Genomic DNA, 25,321 nt, shown 5'->3' with positions numbered 1-25,321 from the left:
GAAATAAAGATTTTAGACATAGGTAAGCATTCCTTAAAGAAGATTTATATTTTTCTAACTGTTCTTTTTTCTTTCTTAACAAATGAATGCTTATAATGGAGAAGTCATTTCTGAGATGTATTACTCGAAAAGAGGAGTATTTTTCAAAAATAATGAGTTCATATGTTTTAGTTATGTCAGCTGTCAGGCTGTGTCGTCCTTTCGGATACGAGTTCCTCTTTTCTCATCACTCTCTGTCTGCAGTCAGGCTTCTTTTTATGCTTGTGCGTATGCCCTCCTTTGCTGTCCCCTCCTCTCTGCTCACTCCTATTCCTGGCTGGCAGCATTTGTGCTGATCTATCAAAACTCACTCATTAATCAGACACCCCAAATACGATGAGAATGGCATAGAAGTAATAAAATTAAAAAAGTATCGAGCGAGTTCATGTCATTGGCCTTTCGGTCTTGAGTCTTTTCAGGCTCACATTTAACAGATTTGTTTCTTTAAAGGTGAACTTCTCTTCATAATGAAATTTGATATTGTCCCATAATAACACAACTCCAGGAGTTAAGATTTTAAAGTCCACCAAGATTCGTAAGACTGGTCATAAAAACAACAGTAATCAGAGGGATTGCAGTACAGCATTCATCCACCCTGGCATCGCTGCGGTAGTGGCAAGAAGAGAAGAGGTGGTGGATGCTTAGAATTGCTGTGCCACACCAGATGGTGCTCACAGGGAGACAAAAACCAAGTTATGCTGAAATCTTGTTGGATCCACAAAAACCTACAAGACTTTGTGGCGGAACTGCTAAGTACGGGGTTTAGCAGCCCCGCCGGTCCCTCTCTCTCCTTTTTTGCTGCCAGTTGTTTTCCTTCCTTGTTTTTAAACAAATCCCAGAGAGTCGGATCTCAGTTCTGTTTTTTTAAACTCACTTTGCTTTGGACATCCGTCTTCGCGAAGCAGGGTTTTATGTTTAAAAAACTGTGTTTCAAACACATTAGGCAAAAAGTTCCGTGACGAAATAAGGTGTTTGCGTGGGCACTAATGATCAGAATTGGGAGTTGCTGCACAGTCTAGCTGGTTTTACATTGTTTTCCAGGTGTGACTCAGAGGCAATCTCTCCTATTTGGTCGTTTTAGGTTTTCACTATTATGTTTGATTTGCATTTGTTCCACTACTTTTAAAAGAGTTATATCCCTTGTGGTATCATAAAGTTGTGATTGCAGCTGGATAAGGCATTGTCTTGGCAAATGTATGGAATATGGAATAATACTCAAAATGGGAATTTGGAATGGCCAAACGGTATTCAAGAACGGACACATAGTGAGGTCTGTTTTGCTGTGATCTAGTAGCCACGTGCTCTCCTGCCTCTGGCAGAACCGTGGTCACAGGCTCAACTGCGGCGCTTCAGCAACTAGACCCCTGCATGTAAGAAAAGTCGGTGAGGGAGAACAGTGAAGCTTTTCTCCTTTATTCGTGCCTACACGTGCAGAAGCTCCGGGTAGCGCAGTCGCAATCGTATTGCACAAATCAGTGTAACAGCATTTTCATGGGCTCATGTGTCGGCTGTGAAGCGGGGCTTCCTTCGAAGTGGGGGTTCTTTTGCCAAAGGAGGTGGCGTAGAGGGTCGTGGAGAGCTGGCTCTGCAGGAGGTGTGGAGCCCACTGTGCAGCCCCACGCGGGCTACTACGAACCTGAGTTTTCTCTCCCATCATACAACATTGTCCACTCTTAGCCTTAGAGGTTTGCTGGTCAGGGGCTTCCTAAGCCAAGAGTGGCATCTTAATGCTTAATATCCCCTGGCAGCTTTTTATTTTATTAATTTAGCTGATTTTTATTTAACACACATAAACTTTTAGGATTCCCCCAAATCCTATGGCCATGGGTTCCCCAGCTTAAGGACACGCCATGAGACCAAATAGCTGCTTTTGCCTGTGTCATGCAGAGCCCTGTGAAATGCTGAGGTTTTTATTTAAATTGCGGTTCGGAAAACAGCCCTCAACAGACCACTTTGCAATATATAATTACTAGGTATCGAAAGTCAGGAAATACACTAAAATATGCAATCAGCAAGTAAAACTAATGAACAAGGCTAAATACTAGTTCAGATCTATTATCGATTGAAGCTTTGAACTTGCCTCGCCTACAAACCCAGTGCTTCAGCTCGGAGCGTGACGTGCCTCCCACCTCAAGGAGCCTGTACTCTAAATTAGAGGGACAATGCAGATCAAATTTATCCTCTCATGTACCAGTGACCTAACATTTTTTCAATCGCAAAGCTGAACTGATGTGTTTATACACGCTGCTGCCTGCGGGTGATTAATGCTGATAGGCATTCACGGAAGAAGTAATTTTTAGAAGGACTTTGAAGACAGGGAGGTCATTTGTAGGCTATGGCGGTATCCCAAGTCTGTAGAGAGCCAGAAAAAAGTTGAACAAAACATAAAAACAGCTTTGAGGGTATATGATTTAGAAGGCACGGAGTGAATAGGAGAGAAAGGGGGACTGAAGCAGGAAGAGTATTTTTGAAAAATTCCTCTCTCCGCTTTAAGAAATGGAGAGTAACGCAGGTGATCTGACAGCTGAAGAATTAAAAGATTAAAATTAAAAGAGAATTAAAAAGAATTAAAAGAGTAAGTCAAGAAGTCACTGACCCTCAATTTTACTTCTTTGTGTTTGTTGTTACTGGTAGAAGGCAAAAGCTTAGTATTATTTCGAGCTACAGTGAAATAGAATAAACCCTGTGCCGCTTTCCAGCTGCTGGCTGCTTATCCCTGCACTAGTTTTGAGATCTGCATAGACGTTTTCTGGCCAGAAAACAAACGTGGTTTTCACTGGACGGTTATTCAGTTCCTCAAATTGTGCCTTGCTCCTGTGAATTAATGGCTTTTTTTTCTCTCAGCTAAAGCTACCTCAGCTTTTTAACCTTCACTTGAAAAGAAATGCTGAAGTTGAGCCCATTCTGTTATCTCAGAAAGGAGCCATGAGACAGCCGCATACAACGAAGTGGAGAGTTTATATTGATTCAATAATAATATCCTATGTGCTCCCAAACATTGGGGTTTTTTTTAATAAAGTGAGAAAATATCCTTAAACTGTCAGCTGTATTTTTTGGTTTGATGAGAATTCACTATTTAATACGAGAAGTCATCCCGAATAAGAAGAGCTTTGTCATTTTTGTTGAAATAAATTAGAACATGGAAATGTTTTCATATTTATGAAGGAAACAGTTTTAAAAATTCTTCTTAGACAGAAATAATGATGTTAGGCATAAATTATTTAGTTATTGATTTGATGACTCTTTATTCCAACAATATTTTAGTAGTATAAGAAAGGACTTTGTTTTGAATTACAGTGCAATTAAATTTAATTGCACATTTCACATTTTCCAATTTGTTTATATTTGAAGTGTCTGCAAAGTTTCTTAAGGACCAAAGTAATCATGTAAATGGGTATAATTTAATTTGCAGTCTACGGAGGTATAAATAATTTGTACACTACATGGTGATCACCCTAAACGATCTCTGCGTAAATTAAGGTCTCGAAAATACCTTTCGACTCTTTAGCACATTGGCAAGAATAGATTTGGAACAGACGGAAATGTAAAGTAAGCCTATATTTAATTGTTTTCAGACATGCCGTCCAACACTCAGCTCTATAGCAGAGCTTTTTAAGAGGTGCTAATCATTGTGTATTTGATTTCATTAGTCTGCGTCGCTTGGTTTCCTCGTTCTGAACCAACATGTTAAAAGTCTTAAAACCAAAGCAAATCCTATTTATGCAACACATTTTTTCGGTGTTTCTGTAATTGGATAGCTATAAAAATCTGTCCCTGCTAAAAGACATAATTTGTTCACAAGTTGTTCCTGTTGGTCTCTTGTTGCTTTTTCCAAGTGGCAGTACATAAAAATGTGTTACATTAGCACAGTTATGTATTTACAAAACGTGAAGTGTAGCGTTCTGCCAACAGCTGTTTGGCTATCACCAAGGCTGGTCGATCTGTTTAAGCAGCGCTTTTGCAAACATCAGAAGTGGGACTGACTGTTCCGACACTCTGCTTCAATCCATGAGGAGAGCGTCTGAAATTACCTCCTGTATTTACATGACCTTATTTCGGCTCTTCGTGCCATAAATTAGGTCAGGAATCCCAACTGCAGTGGGTTAAGTTTCTACATCATCATACATCAACCCAAAAGGCACTCTCCAGGGCTGGGGTTTCACCAGCAGGGGAGAAAAGACAGTAATTCTCAATTATGTGGTACCAGTGGAGAGGCAAAATGTACGTTTCTGGGAAAACGGTTAGCAATATATATTTTCACTCTAATAAAGACTGTGTTGGCATAGTTAGCGGTTTTGTGCCAACGTGTACAGTTATTTGAAATATGACTCGGAGTTAGGAAGAACGGAAAAGCTCCGCTTGGTGCTCTGGTGGAAAAGATGACATTTCCTAATGCGTTAAATCATGCGTATCACGTCTTTGAAAGCGGTGGATTAAACACATACTTATGAAGGATGTCTTATCTCTTGCCTGTGAACTAATAATACCAACTCTGCCTTATCTGTTTATGAATTATATAAACCACGCGCCCCAGCAGCCTTATATAAATTATAATAAAACAGATAGGATGATAACAGCAACCAAGTGTAGGCGAGGGCTGGGGTCCTGCTGCAGAGTTTGGAGCTGGATCAAGGTTCCCAGAAAGCCTGGGACTTGTTAGACTCCAGTATTTTGACGTGGCCGATGACAGAGACGGGAGCTGTCTCAAATTACACGGGATGGGCCTCTGAGCATCACAGACAAAATGGATCTTCTGTGCCAAAAGCTTGCGTGGTCTAGATTGGGCTGCCTGTGACACAGGCAGGAAACGAGAACGGAGGAAGATTTTGGGGCCAAGACCTGTGCTACCTATGCCTGGAGCATCACCGTTGGTTTTAACGATTTATGTATTACTGCACCCCGCATATGAACTGAAACCTTTTCTTCTCCATCCAGTGTTGGGTTAAATTAATTACAGCGTATGCAATGTATAATTCCATTTTACAGCAACAACCCAGCTCACAGATACTACCTCGCGACCGACCCCGTGACGGGAGATTTGTACGTTTCCGACACAAACACGCGCAGGATTTATCGGCCCAAATCGCTGACGGGTGCGAAAGACCTGACCAAAAATGCGGAGGTGGTAGGAGGAACGGGGGAGCAGTGCCTGCCGTTTGATGAGGCGAGGTGTGGTGATGGAGGCAAGGCGGTGGAGGCAACACTCATGAGCCCTAAAGGTAAAAAGAGTTATCCCTCCAGAACTTGCAAAATTATATGAACGTTCAGAGCCGGGGATGTGAGCGTGTTTAATTACTGAACCCGCTAGTTGGCTCAAAAATGTGGTTTTGAGTAATTTTTTCCAACCAGAACATTTCCTCAGAGAGCTGCAGGGTACCTGGGTTGATTTTTTAGGAAATGTGGCTTTCATGGTTATTGAGCATTTTTAAATGTCCATTTAGATTGTGTTTGGCAGGCAATGGTGAAGGTTTAAAATCAGTGTTGCTTTTGGTCCCGCTTACTCATTTTTCAGGTTAACTTTAAAGCTAGGCCCATCTCAGCATGCTCTCCAGTGAACAGCAAATGCGATCAACAGGAGTAGATTTCAGACTGAACATCGGTTTATCATGCAAAATATGTTTACAGGCTGGTTTACGACCTGCTGCCTAAGGCCGTGTATTCTGCCCTTAATTCCTACTAGATACATACCACTTGCGCCCTTAGTTATGGATAACATATGGATATATTATAATATATATCCATATCTAATATGAATAATCTATTCACTGCTAGTACAAAAAACTAATTTCTATCCTCCTCCCTAAAGGCATAGCGATCGACAAGAATGGGTTAATCTACTTCGTTGATGGGACCATGATCAGAAAAGTGGACCAGAACGGAATAATATCCACTTTGCTTGGCTCCAACGACCTGACCTCGGCACGACCTCTAACCTGTGACACCAGCATGCACATCAGCCAGGTACCTTTTAGCTGCTGCTAATTTGGAAAGCTGAGCTGGGGCTAGAAAGGCAAATGCAGCTTTTATTGCCCCTTGTAACAAAACTGGGTGGAGTGCGGAATGGATGTTTAACAGCAGAATTTGGGGAGAAAGAAACCTGTTCCAAGGGTATGAACCGCAGTGCATCCTCTTGGCTATAAACGCTGCTGTATTCAATTTTTCTGCCCGTAAAGTTCAGTTTAGTTTAGAACAGCAAAACTATCAGCAGGAAGCGTTAAGTCTGGTTGTAAATAGTGGGAGAATGGGAGATCTGTTAGAACTATCTTGGCGCGTTGATGTTTTCTGACTGGCTGACATCCGTAGCCAACTAGAGGGAATGAGAGGATATATACAAAAGAAGATATTTTTCTGTTTGTCTCAAGAAGCTGGTGTAGGTGGGAAGGGACGGCTCTAGTGGCATCTTCACAAATGGAGTACAGTACGGTGTTTTGTAATCTGGAAGGTATTAAGTCATTTTTGCTATTATGAGAATAAAAGATGAGTACTGTCCTTAAAGTAGACTTTTATTAGACTTTTATATTTAGACTTTGATATCTGTCTCTATTTTTATTTATGCATTTGTGATACAGAGAAGTATAGCATTTATTGGAGGGGAAATTCAACCTGTGTTATAGTTCCGGTGCAGCTGGCTTTTTTCAATAAAAATGATGTCTGAACATAGTTCCCCCCACCTCCCTGGAAAGCTTTAGCTTGCTGCATGTATTTTCGTGCGAGTCTTTTTCTCGTGATTGGTCACAGCAGATGAAAAATACAGCAGTGCCCTTACAGCAGTACTCCTTACGGTTCTCCTTACTCTACTCCTTACAGCAGTGTCTAAAACTGAATGTGAATTAATTCATTTAAACTGCAGCGGTTAACTGTTTAACAAAACGCTTCTGTTTGTTAAGGTTCGTCTGGAATGGCCTACGGATTTAGCTATCAACCCAATGGATAACTCCATTTATGTTTTGGATAACAACGTAGTTTTGCAGATCACTGAAAACCGTCAGGTTCGCATCGCTGCGGGGAGGCCAATGCACTGCCAGGTTCCTGGAGTGGAGTACACGGTGGGAAAGCACGCCGTACAGACCACGCTCGAGTCAGCAACTGCCATCGCCGTGTCCTACAGCGGGGTACTCTACATTACAGAAACTGATGAAAAAAAGATTAATAGGATAAGACAGGTCACGACTGATGGAGAGATCTCATTAGTTGCTGGAATACCTTCAGAGTGCGATTGCAAAAATGATGTCAACTGTGACTGTTACCAAAGCGGAGATGGCTATGCTAAAGATGCCAAACTCAATGCCCCTTCCTCCTTAGCTGTGTCTCCGGATGGCACCCTGTATATTGCTGATCTGGGAAATATTAGGATACGGGCTGTGTCAAAGAATAAACCCTTACTGAATTCAATGAACTTTTACGAAGTTGCTTCTCCAACTGACCAAGAGCTTTATATCTTCGATGTCAATGGTACTCACCAGTACACTGTGAGTTTAGTCACCGGAGACTATCTGTACAATTTTAGCTACAGTAACGATAACGATATTACTGCGGTAACAGATAGCAATGGGAACACTCTTCGTATCAGACGGGATCCCAACCGGATGCCGGTTAGAGTGGTCTCTCCTGATAACCAAGTCATCTGGTTGACGATAGGCACTAATGGCTGTTTGAAAAGCATGACGGCACAAGGGCAGGAGCTTGTCTTGTTCACCTACCATGGCAACAGTGGGCTTCTGGCAACTAAAAGCGATGAGACGGGATGGACCACTTTTTTTGAGTAAGTACCTAAAATAAAGTCAGATGCCTTATAGTTTCGTTGAGTTACACAGCAGCATTTGAAATGTTTCTGGAGACTGATGAAGTAGCTGTAAGGATGACCCTTGATAACAAAAAGCACAGAAAGATACTTTTGTTTCCCATGCTGTCTTCCTCTGACTTCTTCTAAATGTTGGGTCTGAATAATTTTAAATTCATTATTTTGAATTTCAGTTTTATATATTGAAATAGTGGTGAAACAACATTTCACTCTTGTCAAGAAAGATGTAATGCAGACAACCGCGATTTTGTAGATTTCCATCAAAAACTAGATTCTCATCCCATTTGCTCATTAGATTGACATTGTTCTGCAGCAAATACTGACAAATTTGTCTTCGCCGCTCAGTAATTTTTTCTTGCTTTTCTAAGTAAAAGCATACCTACGTGGTGTTTTACCACCCACCACCACCACCCCATCGCCCCCCCCAAAACAAAAAAGGCTGGGTGGGTATTTTTTTGAATTTGTGAACGGTTGTGTTTCACTGAGTGACAAATATGCAGGAAGGGTCTCCTGGATGATGTGGCAGGCTTTCACACAGGGGGACCCAGGCAGAAGAACCTGAGAAAAGAAATGTCCGGTAAGAATAAACTGAAAACAGAGACCAACATGTGGTGTAGAGGTGCGAGCACAACAGCCAGAGGTATTAGTGGAACGCTAGGACTCATGATTTTTCCAGCCTCGGAAAAAATCTTTTCAGTGAATTGCTTTACCCTGTGTTGCAGTCATTATGTCATCGATGCCTGTTCATAACCGCCAGATTAGCAAAACGTTTTACAGAATCCTCAATTATATTGACTAAGGAGGGTCATGAGCATTTATAGATAAACTAGTAGAACCTGAGAGATCATGTACGGGTTTCATTGGCAACTTCGTCCCCCAATGAGCTGAAGTACAAACTGATATGCAACAAAAATGTAGTACAAACTGATATCCAACAAAATGGAACAAAAATGCAGCTTAAAACACAAACAATTTATTTCAAAAAAGATTGATGTAAAATTAATGCAGGGGTTTTTTTCAGTCATCTCTGTCTACGGGAAAAATATATGTATTTTGAAATCACATGAAAGACATGCTAAGGTTGGGTAAAAATGTGTCCATGAAGGAAGACGTAGAGATAGTGTGATAAGTAAAAGTGTTAGAGGGCCCTCAGCTGAAGTATTCAGGATTACAAAGGGCATCATGAAAATCCAGTAAGTCCCTCTGCTTTTTCTTTTTTTTTTTTCCTCTTCTTTTCTCCTATCTTTATGATGAAATGCAGTAGCAACTGCTGCCAAGGTCAGGGCCTAAAAAAAAGCTTTCAATTCAACAGACATGATAAAGAAAATAAAGTGCCGGTGTCAGGCAGTGGCAGCAAAGCCAAACATCTGTGTTCTGAGATAACTTCACATTTCTGTCAGCGTACATTTGGCTGAGGCAGCGTGCAGGAGGACTCTGAGCACCTGTATCTACTCTCCAGCCTTTGCATACGCCCGTCGGAGACACGAGAGCAGCAGGTGCTGCTTCACTGCATATTGTGTCCTGAAGTGGAGACAGGGCTGGAAACGCTGATCCCAAACAAAGACAGCAGGTGGAATGGCGCTGCTGCCAGTTTTAAGGTATTCTTACAATAATCTGTAAATTGGCAGGACTTCGGTAGCGGGCATGTTCCCAAAGCGTTAGCGCACGTCTGTAATATTTAATTGTGCATTGGTGCATCCGCTGCGTATCTTTTTAGGTCCTGCCAAGAGGACACAGAAGCACAGTGAGGATACACGGAGGAATGCGAAACTGCTCAGTCGAGAGGGCATGTGTTCTCCTTCTCCTGAGTTAGCCCCGTCCTGCATGCCGAGAGACCAAAGCACGGCTTCAGATGGGCTGGGAATAGTCATCCATTTCCACAGAGAGTAAATTCGGTGTTTAACTGTCACACACACAACCACTCGTTTCCAGCAGGCGAGTTGGGCAAGGCAGTCAATTTGGGGGATAGTGAAGTCCCTTACTGAAATTAAGGCATCTGCTGGGTACAGCAGGCACTTTAAATCACGCTGGCATTCATACAGGCTAATTGAGGACCTAGACTTTTAATCAGGGCAGTAATTTCTCACCATGTTGCCTGTAGTTTTTGTGTAGCCTACTGTGGTGCACTGCAGAAGCGGCTGATGGCTCCTGAATGCGTCTTAATGGCATCTGCGTGATCACAAAAAAGTGGATATTATATTCACTATTAAGTTATTAAGTGGTTGATAGGTCTGTATTTTTCATCATAGGGAGAATTTAGGGTACTGTGTGTCATGCAGTACATTGTTATTTACCGAGTCTGTAAATAGCCACCTTTCACACCTGATCTGCTTTCACACAGACTTTCTGGTCTGAGATAGGTCATGTCCAGCTGGCTTCTGGAGAACCCGAAGGGCAGGCTATTCCCCTCAGTCAGTACAAGTATTATTTCCAAGCTGCTGTTTATGCACTTCCTAAAACATTACCTCCGACCAATGTCTCGTTAGAATTCCCCAGCTGAAATAATTATGGAGAAAGCCAGGCAATTACACTCACCCCGAATTTGCAAGTGTATGAGGCTTTTGCGGAAGCGAAGATATTAATCTCCTCCCCGTAGCCGTGGTGAAGCGGTAATCTGTTTAATTGCAACAAGGAAGATTCAGATTAGACATTTGGAAGAACTTCACGGTGAAGGTTTCGGAGCCCTGGAGCAGACAGACGACGAGAGTGACCCCTTGCCCTTCACAGACTGTCTTTAAGAACAAATTAGACATCTTTCAGGAGTAACGCAGGAAGAGCAGATCTGGCCTTGGGGTAGGGGTTGCACCACGAGACCTCTCAAGGTCCCTTCCAGTCATGTTTTCTGTGATGCTCTGTACAAGTTAATACCAAAAGTAAAAAATTGCACTGATTATGTAAAGCTACAGGGAATAAGTGGGAAAAAAAGCACCGTGTTATTTTTCTTGCCAAAACAGCAGTCTTAAAAACATCCATCGGGCATCATAGCTGCTTACTTCGTTTTAACATAAAATCCCCATGCACCAAATTTGTGTCTGTATATTTCCCTTCTGAAGAAAAAGTAGATATAAACACGATTATTTTGCCATTTTTTATTCCAGGATCAGCAAACCTTAGTGTGACTTTGCTTTTCAGCGCTGATGACTTGTAAGGTTAAACCTGACCAGGTTCGTTTTCCAGAGGCTTCTGCTACCATTGCCAAAATAGTTAGAAACCATGCATATCGTGTAAGGGCTTGGGGGCGGGGGGGAACGGTGTATGTGCGTGTATCACTCTCCCAGCTTTTGCATAGTCACGTCTGTAGGTAGCGTGGGCTAAAAAAATTTCAGCCGAAGAGCCTTCTGTTGAAAAAAACGAGGTCTTGTTAAAACGGAAAGGTTTCCCTCAAACATCAGGCAAGGAGTAAGAAATTAGGAGAAAAAAATCATTCTGACTTCCTTGTTCTATTTTAGTAATAGCAAAATATTTCAGTTTCATTCTTGATACATTTTCTTTTCATATCGGAGTTTATGTAGGTATTTTATTTACTCTATTATATTATTCAGAGGCTGAAAATATTTTGGGAAGGGGATAGAATTTATATTCCATGGTGAATTAGACTTTCTTCCCACTCAGAGTTAAAACTTTTCAACTGTTAGAATTTCCAATGGACTAGAAATGTCATTTTTCAACTAGCTCTGAGTTTGGCTGGGTTCTTTCACCCTTTGGTTGTCACACATCTGCTTAAATGGCAGAAGTTACATTGGAGTGAAAATATTGTGGGTTTAGTAATAAAAAGATCGGTCTTTGGAGCCAATTCAGTAATAGCTTTGTTAACTATTCTCTTGTGCAAATCTGTTTGTACAACTGGACCGTAGATCCAAAGGACTTAGATCATTTCAGTCGAGTTCTCAGTGATTCAAGAGCAGATTTATTAAAACAATTTAATCTTTTTTTTTTTTTTCCTTTTTTAGAACAACTTTTCAGTGAAAGGAGGAAATCTTTGAAAAAACATTGCATCCAAAAAATTGGCAATCACTGCTCTGGCACATATTAAAGCATTTGGACTTGTTTCTTTTCATGGCTTTTTTCCACAATCTAAATCACACTAATATCAGATCCGAAAGAAGTTTACTTTTTTATTGCATTTAGTCCGGATGCTAATTAATCTAGAGTTTATTTTATTTAGTCTCCACTTTGCCTGAAGAAGGGAAGGACCGACATACAGGAAGTATTTTTTTACACTCTTTGTGGTTTTTACAGTGAAAATTGTAAGTACTAACTTGAATTATTTAGGATATCATATAATCTCTTTTCTGTATTTGTTTACAGACTTTGATTTTTTTTTATATCTTTATGGCAAAATGGATATCTGAATGCCTATTTTGTTAAGGGCTGTAGTCTGCTGATCAAAATTGACACTTTATATTTCAAGACTGCGTACTTTTGTAAAGTACTGTTACTAAAATTCATAGCAACTGTTATCTGTTATCAAAGGTCTAAAGACTTGCTGAATAAAAAAAGATATTGACAGAGCATTCACAAAAAGGATTGAAAATACACGCATACTAAAAAACGAATGGCACTGAAAGTCCTCCAGATTAGGTTTTATAAAGAAATTATATTATTAAACAAGGTGTGAGAGTAATCAGCCTAATCAAATTCCGTTGTTATAAAATTGTGAGATATCTGAGCTGGGAACGATTAACTATAACTGCATATTATGTATGCATAATACGAACATTTCAACAGATAAATCTTAATAGTGACACTTCCCAGCTAGCCTATACGTGACATTATTTTTGTGCAGCAGTTTCCATTCTGCTTTCACATACCGAGAGCTATGCCAGGTGCACGGAAGGACCGTTTTCTCTGGACCTAAGTTTTTGAAGTACCAGAAGTGAACTCCTAAAAAGCCTTCCTGTGCCCCTGTGCAATTGCTTCACCGTGCAGCAGGCCAGACCTGCCCCCAGCCTCACAGCCCAGGGCTCCGCCAAAGCCCTGCCATGCCAGCAGTTGCCAGCCAGGCTTTAAATTCAGCTGAAAATGGCTGAAAAGCTCACTATTAATTGAAAGTTTGATGATGCTCAAGACGGCAAATTATTCCAGAGCAAAAGCTGCTATTGCTCACGATACTTAATCTGACCAGAAGCCTAAGGCAGCCCCCTGCGAAGGTCCCAAGCGTGTTGTTCAGCCCCGCTGCTTCTGAATCATCCCACTATCCCAAGTCGCTCCCTGGGAGCCACTGGAAGCTGAGCAGGCACCTCGATGCTCTCATTCAGCTTGCTCCACGATTACTTTGTGTAACTTCAGCGAGGATGTTACAGGGAAGTCCTTCGGTTGAATCGTTGGCCTGCTGCCCTACCAGGCTCCGGCTGCTTTGTGCTCCTCGGGTTGCTCAAAGGAGTTGGTAGAGGGCAGAACTTTTCCTCCACCTCACAGCTCCCCTGGGAGGTGCAGGCTGCACGTGCTCGCCTTTGGCCTCCTTCAGCCCCTTTGGTTAAGCTCAGATAACTTTCCTCCCTTAGCCGTGAATCAATTCCAATAGCCACCGTTCTTATCTCTTTCCTGCCTTCTCTCCTCTGGCCTTCCTCTCCTTTCAGGAGCAGTATCAGCAGGCAGAGATCTGATCCAGACTAAGACGCCTCCTCCTCCTCCCTGCAAATTCACTGCCTTTCTTCCACGTATCTTTTTTTGCTCTCCAGACCTTGCCCTCCTACTATGTTCCCTTACTTTCTTACCTTGTATCTTGCTCCTTCCCCTGTCTCCCATCATTTCGCTAAAGCGTGTTTGGCTTCCCTGCCTTTTCCTTTCCCAGCGGTGCATTTCTTCTCAATCCCCTCTTGTATGACTTGACAGTCCATCCAATGTTTCCCCGGGCACTTCATGCCCTGAGCTCATTTGTCTTCTCCTTCCCCTCCTCCCTCTCCCGCTCAATTCTTGTCTCCGAGGGAATGCAACAGAAATCAGAGAGTGACATTAGCAAGCAGAGCCCTTAGAAGTTTACTTTGCTCCCACAGTTAAATTAACGAGCTTTCCAGCCATTGTGGAAAGGTGGTGAAATCATACAGAATGTGAAATCCTGACCATAATTGTACAGACTAGAGAGAATCACAGGTAAAAATCTCTTTTCACTGTGTGCTGCAGAGCATCACCCTTTGCATGTTACGCTTTTACTGACCACGCATTCAGCGCTGTGGTTTCCGTACCACTCTGTGATGCAGAGTAAGACACTGCCTCTGGCTCGGACTTGTTTCATTTCCCCACGTACCAGGCACATCGTCTGTAACTGTCGGCATTTGGCAACAGGGAACAGATGATATTTTGCAGTTTTTCTCTTGCTTCATCTTAATGCATTGCTGGTGGAGTCTGGCTTGGAAATACTGAGATTTGGCTTGTAAAAAGGGCTATAGAACTTCTACTCAAAGATGTCATTGAGATAAAAGCAAGTATTTCATTTTGACCAGATAAAAATTATCCCCCAATAGTAGTGTCAATTCACTTGCACTTTTACTGTATATTAAGACGTTCAGAATTCAGTTTTCATAATTAACATTGCTATACCATTTCCTGTAACATTTGGAGGGTTTTATTTTCCTGTAACATTTGTGTTTCTATTGGTGTTCATTTTTCTATCACATTTATGGTTTCAGTAATATGAGTATCTAAAAATGCCTAGTTTTCTTTCTCCTTGCAATTTGGGGGCTTTCATTCTTATTTGATTCTGTTTTCTTACAAATACCAGAGCTTTGTACAAAATTGTTTTCTGGATTTTTTATCACCTCTGAAGTGCATTCTCTGAATGTCCTTGGTATTATAGTGCTTTTGAGATATTTTTATCCTTTTACCATCAACAAGTTGCTATAGCTTCTGCTTTTACTGCTGCTTCTCGCTTCATCAGTCTAAAACGTAGTGGATATAGAATAATTAACCCTACCCATTAGAACAGTTTTGTTCAGCCGATGTTCATATTCTTCCATTGACTTCTGTGGCATCGCATGAGCCCTTGATTACAAACCATGACTTACAAGTGCAATGTCTTTGATCTTCCCGTACCATATTTACTCAGGCAGCAAAAGACATATTCTCTTCATTCTTAACCATCTCTGAACTGTCTTTTTGGGAATATCTTTGAGATATCCAGTCCTTTCCCAAGTGCCTCTTTAGCCACATTGCCTGTCTCAATCCGGCACACGATACATATATTTCTCTCTTAAAGCACATTTCAGAGACTAGCTGGTTCTGCGTCGGTTAACATTTGGTGCTTCTCCTCCTCTCAACATGGCCCAAATTGAAACTCTGGTTGGTGTATCCCTCTCTCACCATTCACGTAGACCCTTGGGGGCAAGGCTGACCAAAAGGTGATTCAAACAAGTGTTCCGCCTACCCAAAGAGAACTTGTAGGGATTGCTGACATGTTCGATTTCTACATGGCCACAAGCTGAAGAATGACGTGGGGTTTTTAAACCTTCCCTTGAATACATCAGTACTACACAAATATGTAACTGTGTTTCTTGTAATATGCAATTTCTGAGCGGCGCTTAGGGACAGTTGTGCTTGCTGGCCATGCTTACCATGTTTCTTCTTTAGATGAATCTTGAAATATGTTTTTTAAATTTCTTCAACTTTCTTTTACTGAGAATAGAGGTTATGATCTCACAACTTTCTAAACTGGAATTGTAACTCAACTTTACAGTAAATTTCATAATTATAATACAACATGTTGTTATATACTTTAGTCTTGTAAGGCTTGTGCTGACAGTGGAGCACACAAACTTGCTGCTTCAGACTCATCCTGCTTAATAACAAAGCAGCCATGTTAAAAATAATCCATTAATAGATACCATTAGATATCAATGTGAAATTTTTTGAGAGAACTGTGGTGTGTCCCCTAATTGCTCTGATATCAGTAGTATAGCTCGTCTGATAGACATTTACCCGTTTCTTCATTCTTGAATGTTTACTGGTCCGTGTCCTTAGAAGCAGGCTAAGGAATAAAAGCAGAACTGAGAAACTACTGAATAGGTAATAATATCAAAATAGCAATGCTGAAGACACATATCAACATTATTGCATCTTACATGCATGAGAATGCTTGTATGAGTATGCTTTGATTTCTGTCAAGAAAATTGGCATGTGATGTCTCTGCGGTTTTGGAAAGCACTTAGAAGTAAGAATAGTTCAGCAAAAAAAATAGTATTGTTCCTGTTAATGATATAAATGTCCTGCATTGTCAATCCAGTCAGCTCTGCTCAGGCTCCTGAAAGTATCTGTTTCACTTCTGGCTTTATCAGGGACTTAATAATACCATTTGTTCAGTTATTGACATGTTAATATTCTTGTCCCATGTTGATTTGCTCTGTCAAACAGAAGTCGGGGAGGCTGTAGCCAAGCTAGCTTGCTCTCCTCTACACTCGCTTCGCGGGGGGACCTGGTGTAGTGAGGGTGGAAGGGCAGCTCCAGACTGCGCTTGAAAAGGTGGCTCTCTATTTTCAGTCATGCTGTATTCAAACACACAGCCCTCATTTTCAAGCCTCATCAAGAGATTTGGTCTTCCTTGATGTCCCCAGTGAGGTCAAACTGATCAGTTCTCCAGGGAGCCTACAAGGGCACATGCACTCGGAAGTCCTCCCTAATTCCCTCCAAAGAGTAGAGAGTCTGTCCGTTCTGAAGCGTGCATGGGTTGGGTGTGACTCGTGCTCTGAAGCAGTAAGGATCTTATTCTAAATTAACTATAGAACTTGAATCTAGCAATATTTTTTTACCATCTTGGTATTCCAGCTGTCCTAAAAGAAAAAAAAAAAAAAAAAAAAAGACATCCATATAATTTTGCTTTCCTTTTGCTAAATTTGCTTTTCGAACATAATGCAATTTAGTAAGGTCATTATGTCCACTTTTTGGGAGTCTCTAAAAACGCCCTCATAGATTTTTTACCTTCCAAAATGAAAAAAAAAAAAAAAGAAAGCAGAAGAAGAATTAAGAGGAAAAAAGCAACACTACAGTTTATTCTGTGAACAACATGTCTGGCCAAACAGACCATAAAGGCCTATGCACTCCGCTCCGATACTGTAAGCAGACCTTACAGCAAGGGACAATCTGTCATACAAACTATATATACACCAACATTTCTTTTATTTGAAAGGCCACACTCCGGTATTTATATCGACAAGGCACACAGTTTATTTGTACAGTAATAGATGAGCTAAGAAGGCAGGGGGAAATGACACAGAAACAAACCAGCAGCCCCAGGGAGCCCTGAGATTAAAGACACTGCGCACGGGAAGCTGCTGTGGGGCAGGACCTGGCTCAGCACACCCCGGCAAAAAACAGAGGCCGGCCCCTGCAGGCCCCGCGGGGCTCGGGGGCAGTGAATTCCCATCAGAGGAAAATCGAAAAGCAGGGGATGAGCATTGAGGTCTTGTAGATAAAAGCCTGGCTACTGTAATTTAGGCTCAACTTCATCAGGAGAAGCACCGTTCAATTGGTCTTGAATTGACTGCACTCAGTTCATAAGGGTACATGGTGCTGAGGGGCACCCCCAGCCCTGCGAACCTGCTCCGTCCCCAGGTAACACCTCTCACTTCAGCCATACCACCTCCGTCCCGCTGCTCCCCGTGCACCCTTTCCCCCTCACACATACACCGGAATTGTCCTTCCTGCTCATCAGAGAGCACTGTGGTCATTAATGCCATTTATTTGTGCAGGTTCCGTCATTAACGCCATTTATTTGTGCAGGTTCTTGTGCATGTAAGGTGGATGTCAGAAACGTGAGTGAGGAAAGAATTCCTGAGTTTGTGAAGCCTTATGAGAATATACATGGCAGGTGCTTATCGCGGCAAACAGCACAGTGTGGGAGGATTGCAACACCGTACAGCAATGACTGAAAAGTTTGGCAGTCATCTGGCAAAAAAAAAACGTAAAGAAGTGGCCCAGCATGATAAAGTCATGTATTGCTTCTTTAATTGCAAAGCACCGCTCCCCCTAAATACCTGTCTCTGAAAGTCGTTTTGGATTAGGCTGTGAAGGTGGTCAGTCGTACCACAGCACAAGCACTGAGCTGGCGCTTGTTTGCCTGGTTGTGCAATGAAGTAGAAAATGAGCATCAAAAACTCTGTACGGAAGTGAGCGAGCTATCGCAAGGGAAGGTGTTGATTCATCTCTTTGAGGTCCCTTTCCAACAGACACATTTTCTGCAGTGATTTTCGTTTAGAGTGCGCCTGTTGTTTTGCAGATGAGTTATGGCTGTCAAAAATGGCCTATTTAGGTGAATTGTTCACATGTCTAGTGTGCTGAATGCCAGTTTACAAAAAAAGACTGAAAACTACCCTTTTAACGTTATAACAAAATAGACATGCACAAAAAAAAAAGCCTCAAAAGCTGCAGTTATAACAGGAGAAGGTGAAAAGAGAAATTGTCAATCACTTCCAAGCTGAGGAAATTTCTTCATTAAACCTGGGCTGAAAAATTCATCCTGACCCCGTTGCTAAGACAAAACAGCATTACCTGAATTATTTAACCAGTTGTACAAACAGTTGCATAAGACCTTCCCAGATGGAAATGGGATAAAGACCCTTTCTCCATGGAAGGCAGCTATCCGATAAAGGCACAGGAAGAGCAGACCAGCTGCTCAAATTTAAGCTCGAATTACCTGACACTTGGTTGAGCAGGCCAGAGAAATTTACCTTTTGTGCCCTTCCAGCCTTTGCGTTTTTGTCAGTTTGCATTTTCTGCCCAAATTCCATTAAAAATCCAGGTAGACAAACACATAATTTCCTGTCCAGAATTGGACTTTGGGCTGCGGTTTACTTTAGGTCCTTCCTAGAATCATTCCTGGACCCATTTTCTGTAATTCCTGTTTATCAACTATTTTCTCTGAGCTAGGCACAGCAGAAAGGAAAAGGAAAAGGGAAAAGGAGAGGGAGAGGGAAAAGGAAAAGGAGTAGAGCAGGAGGAAAAGGGAAAAGAAGGGAAGGAACGTTTTTTTATATTCATATATTTAAAATTCTGTAAGACTGGAAATGATACTGAATTTTCTTCTCATGCTTAACAATATTCCAGATAAGAACAAAGGAAAAATGCTACCCTTCTTAGACAATAATCAAGTTTAAAAAAAAATCAATTCACTTGTTATAATTTACAAGCCTACTAACATACATCAAATTGTCATTTATGACACATTTGCTTCCTTCTTGTTAAGCAAAACAAAACAATATTACCAAGACATACAGCTACCTTATTGTTTATGGTTCCACTTTAAAAAAAAAAAAAATCTGTTATATCTCAAAAGGAAGTTACAGTTTAATATTTTGGGTTTCCTGCTATATTTGTACTGTGAATTCACAAGCAAGATGCCAAACCTTTTAAGATGTCAAATACACTGTGTAGAAATAAAGGAATATGCGCCTAAGGTATTTCAATTAATACTATTTTTAAAAAGGCAGGTTGTAAATGAGTAGTTATGGATCCACATTATTGTGTATTACAGTGAGACTAAAGAAGAAATGCCCCCCCCCCCAAAAAAAAAGGAGAAATCATTTGTCTGTCCATGCATCTGTAGATTATTTTCACTTTTTTCATTCTTAGCAGGCTCAGTCAGACACTTTTCTGACAAATAAAAAGCAAAAATGCATATCAAAAGGAGGAAAGCAACTCAGTAAAGGGAAAAAAATAACAAATTTCATTATGTTGAAGTTGAGAGTCTTTTCCCCACTTTCAGCAACCCACATAATTGTTAAAGATGGTCAGAACTAGAGCTCCCAGTAAGTCGCCATGCCATGTTTTAAACCGGTGGAGGACAGGAGGGCTCCATACGCGTGATGAAATGATAATAAAAGTGATGGTATATAAACTATGGGTTTGCTTCCTTTTGATCAGCAAGGTAACTATTGTGTTACTGGTTTCGCAGTGCAGTGATGCCATGTCAGGGTGGCTTCTCTTTTCTGTAGCTTTCCAACTATGAATTCACGGTTTAGGAGGCTGCATACAAGTGAAAGAACATATTTGCAAACTGACACTCTTTAATGTTAAAGGCAACAGTCCTCTATGTCAATGAGACCTTAATGTCCTCAACAAGCTGAAGGAGGCATCTCATTGCCAGGTTGGGACAGATTTTTCAGCATGTGTCAACGTGGTGAGTACATGCCTAAACCAAGAGCATGCTGCACCTCTGAAAGTCAACTCTGAACCCTCTGTTCTCACCTGCCAAGAAGCAGCACCTTGGTACATAAGGCTTCCGACAAATAGTTTGAAACGAGTAGGGTAATGCTCCATCAATTTTTTACCCACTCTTGATAGTTTGAGATGCATAGAGGAAATGCCTGATGTGTGTTGAGTGAGAATGTAGCAGTACTTTTCATTTTACTGTCAAAATTATACATGTCTATATTATGAAATGCATTTATGCCTCATTTCTCTATGAGAGTATCCCAACTAATAGTATAATCTGTAACCAGTCTTTAAAGAAATACATAATTCGCATTTGCACTGTGTGTCTTGTTATCTGAAATGTGCAGGAACGGGTGTGCCTTGCTCTTCAACCTGACATGTTTACAATAGCAAAAAAAAAATTACAGAATTTCTTTTGTTAAGGGAGTGTGCTGCAGAGGTCTGTGGAAAAACACTATCAGTCATAACTTCACAATTGGCTTTAGTAGCAACCTTTGCTATACACTTCATTTCCACAGCTCCCGATTTTATGTTGAAGTAATTTCCAATATAAAACATTAATACTGCTCTGCAGGTTGGGGTTGAGCTAAATGTGCTCCAAACTAAGATACAATGCACATGAGAAACAAGCCAGAAATAAAGAAAGTAGGGCATTTCCATCTGTGACAAGGCTTACCAGGAAGTTGTCACTGCAAAGTGAAGTGTCCTACATAGACTAGAACAGAAAATGGTCTGGGAAGGAATGTAATTAAAACTAAAGGAGATGAACAACGGAAGAGAGACTTCCAGCAGGTGAAGAGCAAAAGGTCAAGAATCTGGGAAGCTGATAATCATTATCTCTGAGAAATTCTCACTGCAGAAGGGGAAAACTATCTGGCAGTGGCAGATCATCCTAAAGAAGAAAAAGAATTTGATCTAAGGGGAACTTCAGCTAGCGGTGGTGGCAGCTGCCCCTGCTGCTGTCTTCTGTAGTTATTGGCCAAACATGAAGATCGTTACGTTAATGTGAATGGAAATGAGTTGATGGGATTAATGAAGTGATGCCCAGTGAGCAAGTTTCCATTTTAGATTCCTGAAAAGTTTACGTGTACGTTGCTCTTGAGGAACTGAAGAGGTTGGTTGAATGGCTTCACTGCGGAGCCTGGCACAGGAGAAAGATCAGAGGGCTCCACGGAAACACGTGTGCCTGAGCTTGTGTTTGGATGAAAAGATCAAAGAAGCTGTGAAATGCCAAATATAGGCACTCGCCCTCTAGACTTTAGATCTCACTCCTTTTACGGAAATTTCAATATTAGAACACTAGACAGATAAAAGAAATCTCTCAGTCTAAAACTGACGATCTTGGATGAATAAATTCACCTTGGCAGCAGAATGCAAGGATGTTTGGATGCAATAAGAAAAATGGCAGAGGAATGCCCAAAGGTTATGAGTGATGTTGCTATGCTGAGCATTGATAAGGCTTTCATTGTGGACAAAAAGATACCAGGTATAAAGTAAGTTTAGTATTCGATGTGCTGTGAACAAAACGAAGGACACACATTACAATCCATCATAAGATGGAATATGTAGTAAATTGTACAAAGACCTATTTCCCTTCTTTCTTTTTGTTCCTGGCTATAAAAGCATCAGAAATCCTATTCTTACCTTTCACATCTCAGTCACGTTTTCTTCTTGCAGGAGGATGCCTGAACCAAGCAATCATGGCTTTTAAGGTTCTTTCAGCTTTAAAGTCTTGTTTTTAAGGACATGAATGTGTAGCATGATTTTTTGCTGATCTTTGAACTCTCCCCCGCTGTAATAATGCTAGCTGCTTATCTCAGGCTCATGATGTGCTTTCATGTATTTGTGAAAGAAGAGACCAGTTCAGGAACTATAGGCACGGAGTCAAAAAATACAAATGCGGAAGCAAGAATGCATAAAACAAGAATAGCGATGTTCAGCACTGCATACTGCAGCGAAGCGACACACTGCACTGAATACTACTGACGTGTAGCATTTTCTAACTCAAGTGGTATACCCAGAAATATGATAATTAGTTTCTCAGAAATATTGTGATACAGAGGGTGAAAAGTTCTTATGGGGAAATCTTACCTTCTGCGGCTTTAGTGAGCATTGTTTGAAATAAAGACCAGTACCTGGCTACGTGAATCAAAGGACGCAAGTAATTCCCAACAAAATAATTTGATAGCGTTTTCAAACTTAAAGCAGAAAATAGAAAAGGACACTAATTGGGCAATACACATTCCCCTGGGAGTTGAAAAGGGAAGTTGTGCATGAAAAGAAAGTAAGTTTATGGAACTGAGGAATAAGATGGAAGGTCATGAATAGGCGAGCAGTCACATTCATGCACAAGGAACTTTGGTATGTTTGTTTTCGTCTCCTGCATAAAGGCAGTATCTCAGCTTGCCAAGTCCAGTATGTGAAAAAGAGCCAAAATTAGGGCTAGAAACACACTGGAAGAAACACCATTATCTTGAAATGTACTTAACTTCAAAAAATAAGCTTCCCCACTTGATTTCCCTGGCTTGCAGTATGGTTTTTGATTTTTAAACATTCTTTTCTTTTTCGTGTTGCTAAGTGAAATTCTCATATAAACAAAGGAAATCAACTGTGTTAAAAGGATGGAAATGACTGTATGCAAAAAGCTGTCAAATCTACAGAGTAAGCAAACTGGAAAAAACATTTCTTAACCTAATCCTTTCAGTTACAGCAATGCTGTGCAGTACTCATGCTCTCATGCTGTTCAGAGAAAGTTAGCGTGTTGGGGGTTAAAACTGTTTGGAATTAATTCTCTCAATTTAAGAAAAAGAGTTTCTGTAGCCTCAGTGATATGCTTGGGGCTTTTTTTGGTTGTTTTTTTGTTTTGGGGAGGGTTTTTTTGGTTTTGTGTTTCTTTCCCAGAAGGAGCAATTTTGATGATAACTGTAAGCATGAAACATCGAGCGCTATGAGGAGCTGCAGGGTCATGTTTGAGTGACTTTAAGAGAGTAGAGCTTCCTTCAGCATGCTACTACACGGTCACGGGAGAGGGATGGAATGCTCCTGAGAGGTCATACGGGGGCTGAATCACCCTTTGGATACTTGTTTCTTTCCATTGCAGATCCAAGGAAGGTATACTGCTAATGAGAAGCCTCAGCTGAACACCTAAGCTGACTAATTCAGGCTACAGTACTGGAAGAGCTAACCTTAGAGGCATTTTTATGACCTGAAGCTCACATAATGCTTTAGCTCTCTATAGTGTGACCACAATGCATGTTTGAGTGTGAGCACAGTCTCAGGTCTTGTACCAATGGACTATACTTGACACAGCGTAAGAAAAGACACAGTTTAGACGTCATAGGTCTGCTTCAATTACAGAAAATGTATCTACGTATTCATATGACATGGATATATAGCTGTTGGTTTAAAGAAATGTCACTAGAGCTAGAAAAAAAAAAGCCTCTCCTGCATGGCTTATGCCACAGTTCTCAAACTATGATCCACAGACAGTTAACGAGTTATATATGCTAGCTGTTCTGATTTCCAGCTACAAGCAGCTTAAGTAGATTAAATATTACCCCAGATTCTTTCTTTTAATAATACAAGGGATGTTAAGCACTCAGGAACAGGAGGGCAGGTGGTCTGCATAATCATTGAATAGGAAAGGCCCAAGAGACACTCTTATTAAGATACCCTTTTTATGAAAAATTTTGAGAATTCCTACAATAACAGCAAAATCTAGTCCAATAATAGGGAGTGAGTACAGAATGCTATGGAATTTAGCACCAATAAATATGCTGCCTTTGAAATGGTGAATTAGATGTGCAGCAGGATCTGGTCACACTTCAAAGAATAATATGCAGAGCTGAAGATCCATCTGTTTGCTCTTGCTATCACATTGAGGCTCCTGTATGTTAAGCAGTCTTTTGACTACTTCAAAGCACGTTTGAAGTCTTTGCTGTGCCTATCCCGTGCACAAAAAAGCAAACGTGCCTTAACAATATGAGTAGCTGGTATTTTTGTTCATTTTACTTGTAAATGAAAACAATTTGTTCCTGCTATGTATCATTTCTGGACTCTTTTTTTCTATTTTTTTAGCTACGATAGCGAGGGCCGTCTAACAAACGTTACATTCCCAACTGGAGTTGTGACTAACCTTCACGGGGAAATGGAAAGGGCCATTACAGTGGACATAGAGTCATCCAGCAGAGAGGAAGATGTCAGCATCACTTCCAACTTATCATCAATTGATTCTTTCTATACCATGGTTCAAGGTACTGTAAACAAAAGATTTCTCAGCAGATACCTGACCTGAAAACTGTTTTCTTATGGTACAAGCAGCTCCAATCGGATGCATTAGAGGGAAACTTTAGAAGCATTGTGTTTGGAGGATACATACCTGGTTTTATAGATATATAGGAAGAACTGTTCAAGGAAAGAAGGAATTGCAGTGAAAGTAGAATTAAATATGTTTTCCAACCAAATAGCTTTTGTAAACAGCTATGGGAAGTAGTCAGAATACCTCCTTTGCATTAAAAGGGAATCTTGGAAACTAGAGAGAAATGGATTGAAAGGGAAATAGGTGCAGAAATAGCGTGAAGTGAGATTTTAGCTTTAAAATAGCATGCGACATCCCAGCAGCCACATTTTAGGAAAAGTCAGTAGTTATAGTATGCTTGGGATTAGGCCAAAAATGCCTAATGAAACAGCAGAAAATGTGTTTTGTGCCAGTCCAAAGAATATACTCTGAGGGTGGGATTTTCTTAAGTGCTGAAGTGACTTTGAAGATAGGTCCCAAAGGCATTTGTGCTCTCATGTGGTACAGATACTCTTAACCAGTCTCACCCTGGGTGTTTATTACCATCGGGTCAGTTATGAAGTCAAGACGTTACATGCACATACTGCATAAATTGTGCAGGACAAAGGCAGATTCTTAAACCGTGTAGGTAACCTGTGCTGCTCTTTTTTGCCTTTTCAGATCAGTTAAGAAATAGCTACCAGATTGGTTATGATGGCTCGCTGAGAATCCTGTACGCCAGTGGCCTGGACTCACACTATCAGACAGAGCCGCACGTGTTGGCTGGCACTGCCAATCCAACAGTGGCAAAGAGAAACATGACCCTCCCTGGAGAGAACGGGCAGAACCTGGTGGAATGGAGATTCCGGAAAGAGCAAGCCCAGGGAAAAGTCAACGTGTTTGGCCGAAAGCTTCGGGTAAGCACGTAAGCGTGTGTGGTATCTACTGCATTCTCATTAAGTGAGAGGAACTGTAGATACATTCCTGTACGTATTACCATCCAGCAACCACAGAATATTTACTGTAGACAAGCATACTGTAGAGCTGGAAGTACTTGCTTTTAT

At 41.0% G+C, this 25,321-nt stretch overlaps 1 protein-coding gene across 1 annotated transcript in view; it reads left to right on the top strand.

The window, feature by feature from the left end:
* TENM3 (teneurin transmembrane protein 3) overlaps positions 1-25,321 on the top strand; it is a 323,623-nt gene that overhangs the window by 282,961 nt on the left and 15,341 nt on the right. Inside the window, exons 22-27 of the mRNA XM_009891787.1 lie at positions 2-22; positions 5,026-5,258; positions 5,846-6,000; positions 6,927-7,801; positions 24,059-24,234; positions 24,939-25,174. Of these exons, the coding sequence (XP_009890089.1) occupies positions 2-22; positions 5,026-5,258; positions 5,846-6,000; positions 6,927-7,801; positions 24,059-24,234; positions 24,939-25,174 (1,696 nt within the window). The remainder of the gene's footprint in view (position 1; positions 23-5,025; positions 5,259-5,845; positions 6,001-6,926; positions 7,802-24,058; positions 24,235-24,938; positions 25,175-25,321) is intronic.

The sequence above is a fragment of the Charadrius vociferus genome, unplaced genomic scaffold, assembly GCF_000708025.1.
Source record: "Charadrius vociferus isolate BGI_N301 unplaced genomic scaffold, ASM70802v2 scaffold478, whole genome shotgun sequence".
NCBI classification, from domain to species: Eukaryota; Metazoa; Chordata; class Aves; order Charadriiformes; family Charadriidae; genus Charadrius; species Charadrius vociferus.
The sequence above is the reverse complement of the archived record's forward strand: the minus strand, read 5'-3'. Positions and strand labels throughout refer to the sequence as shown.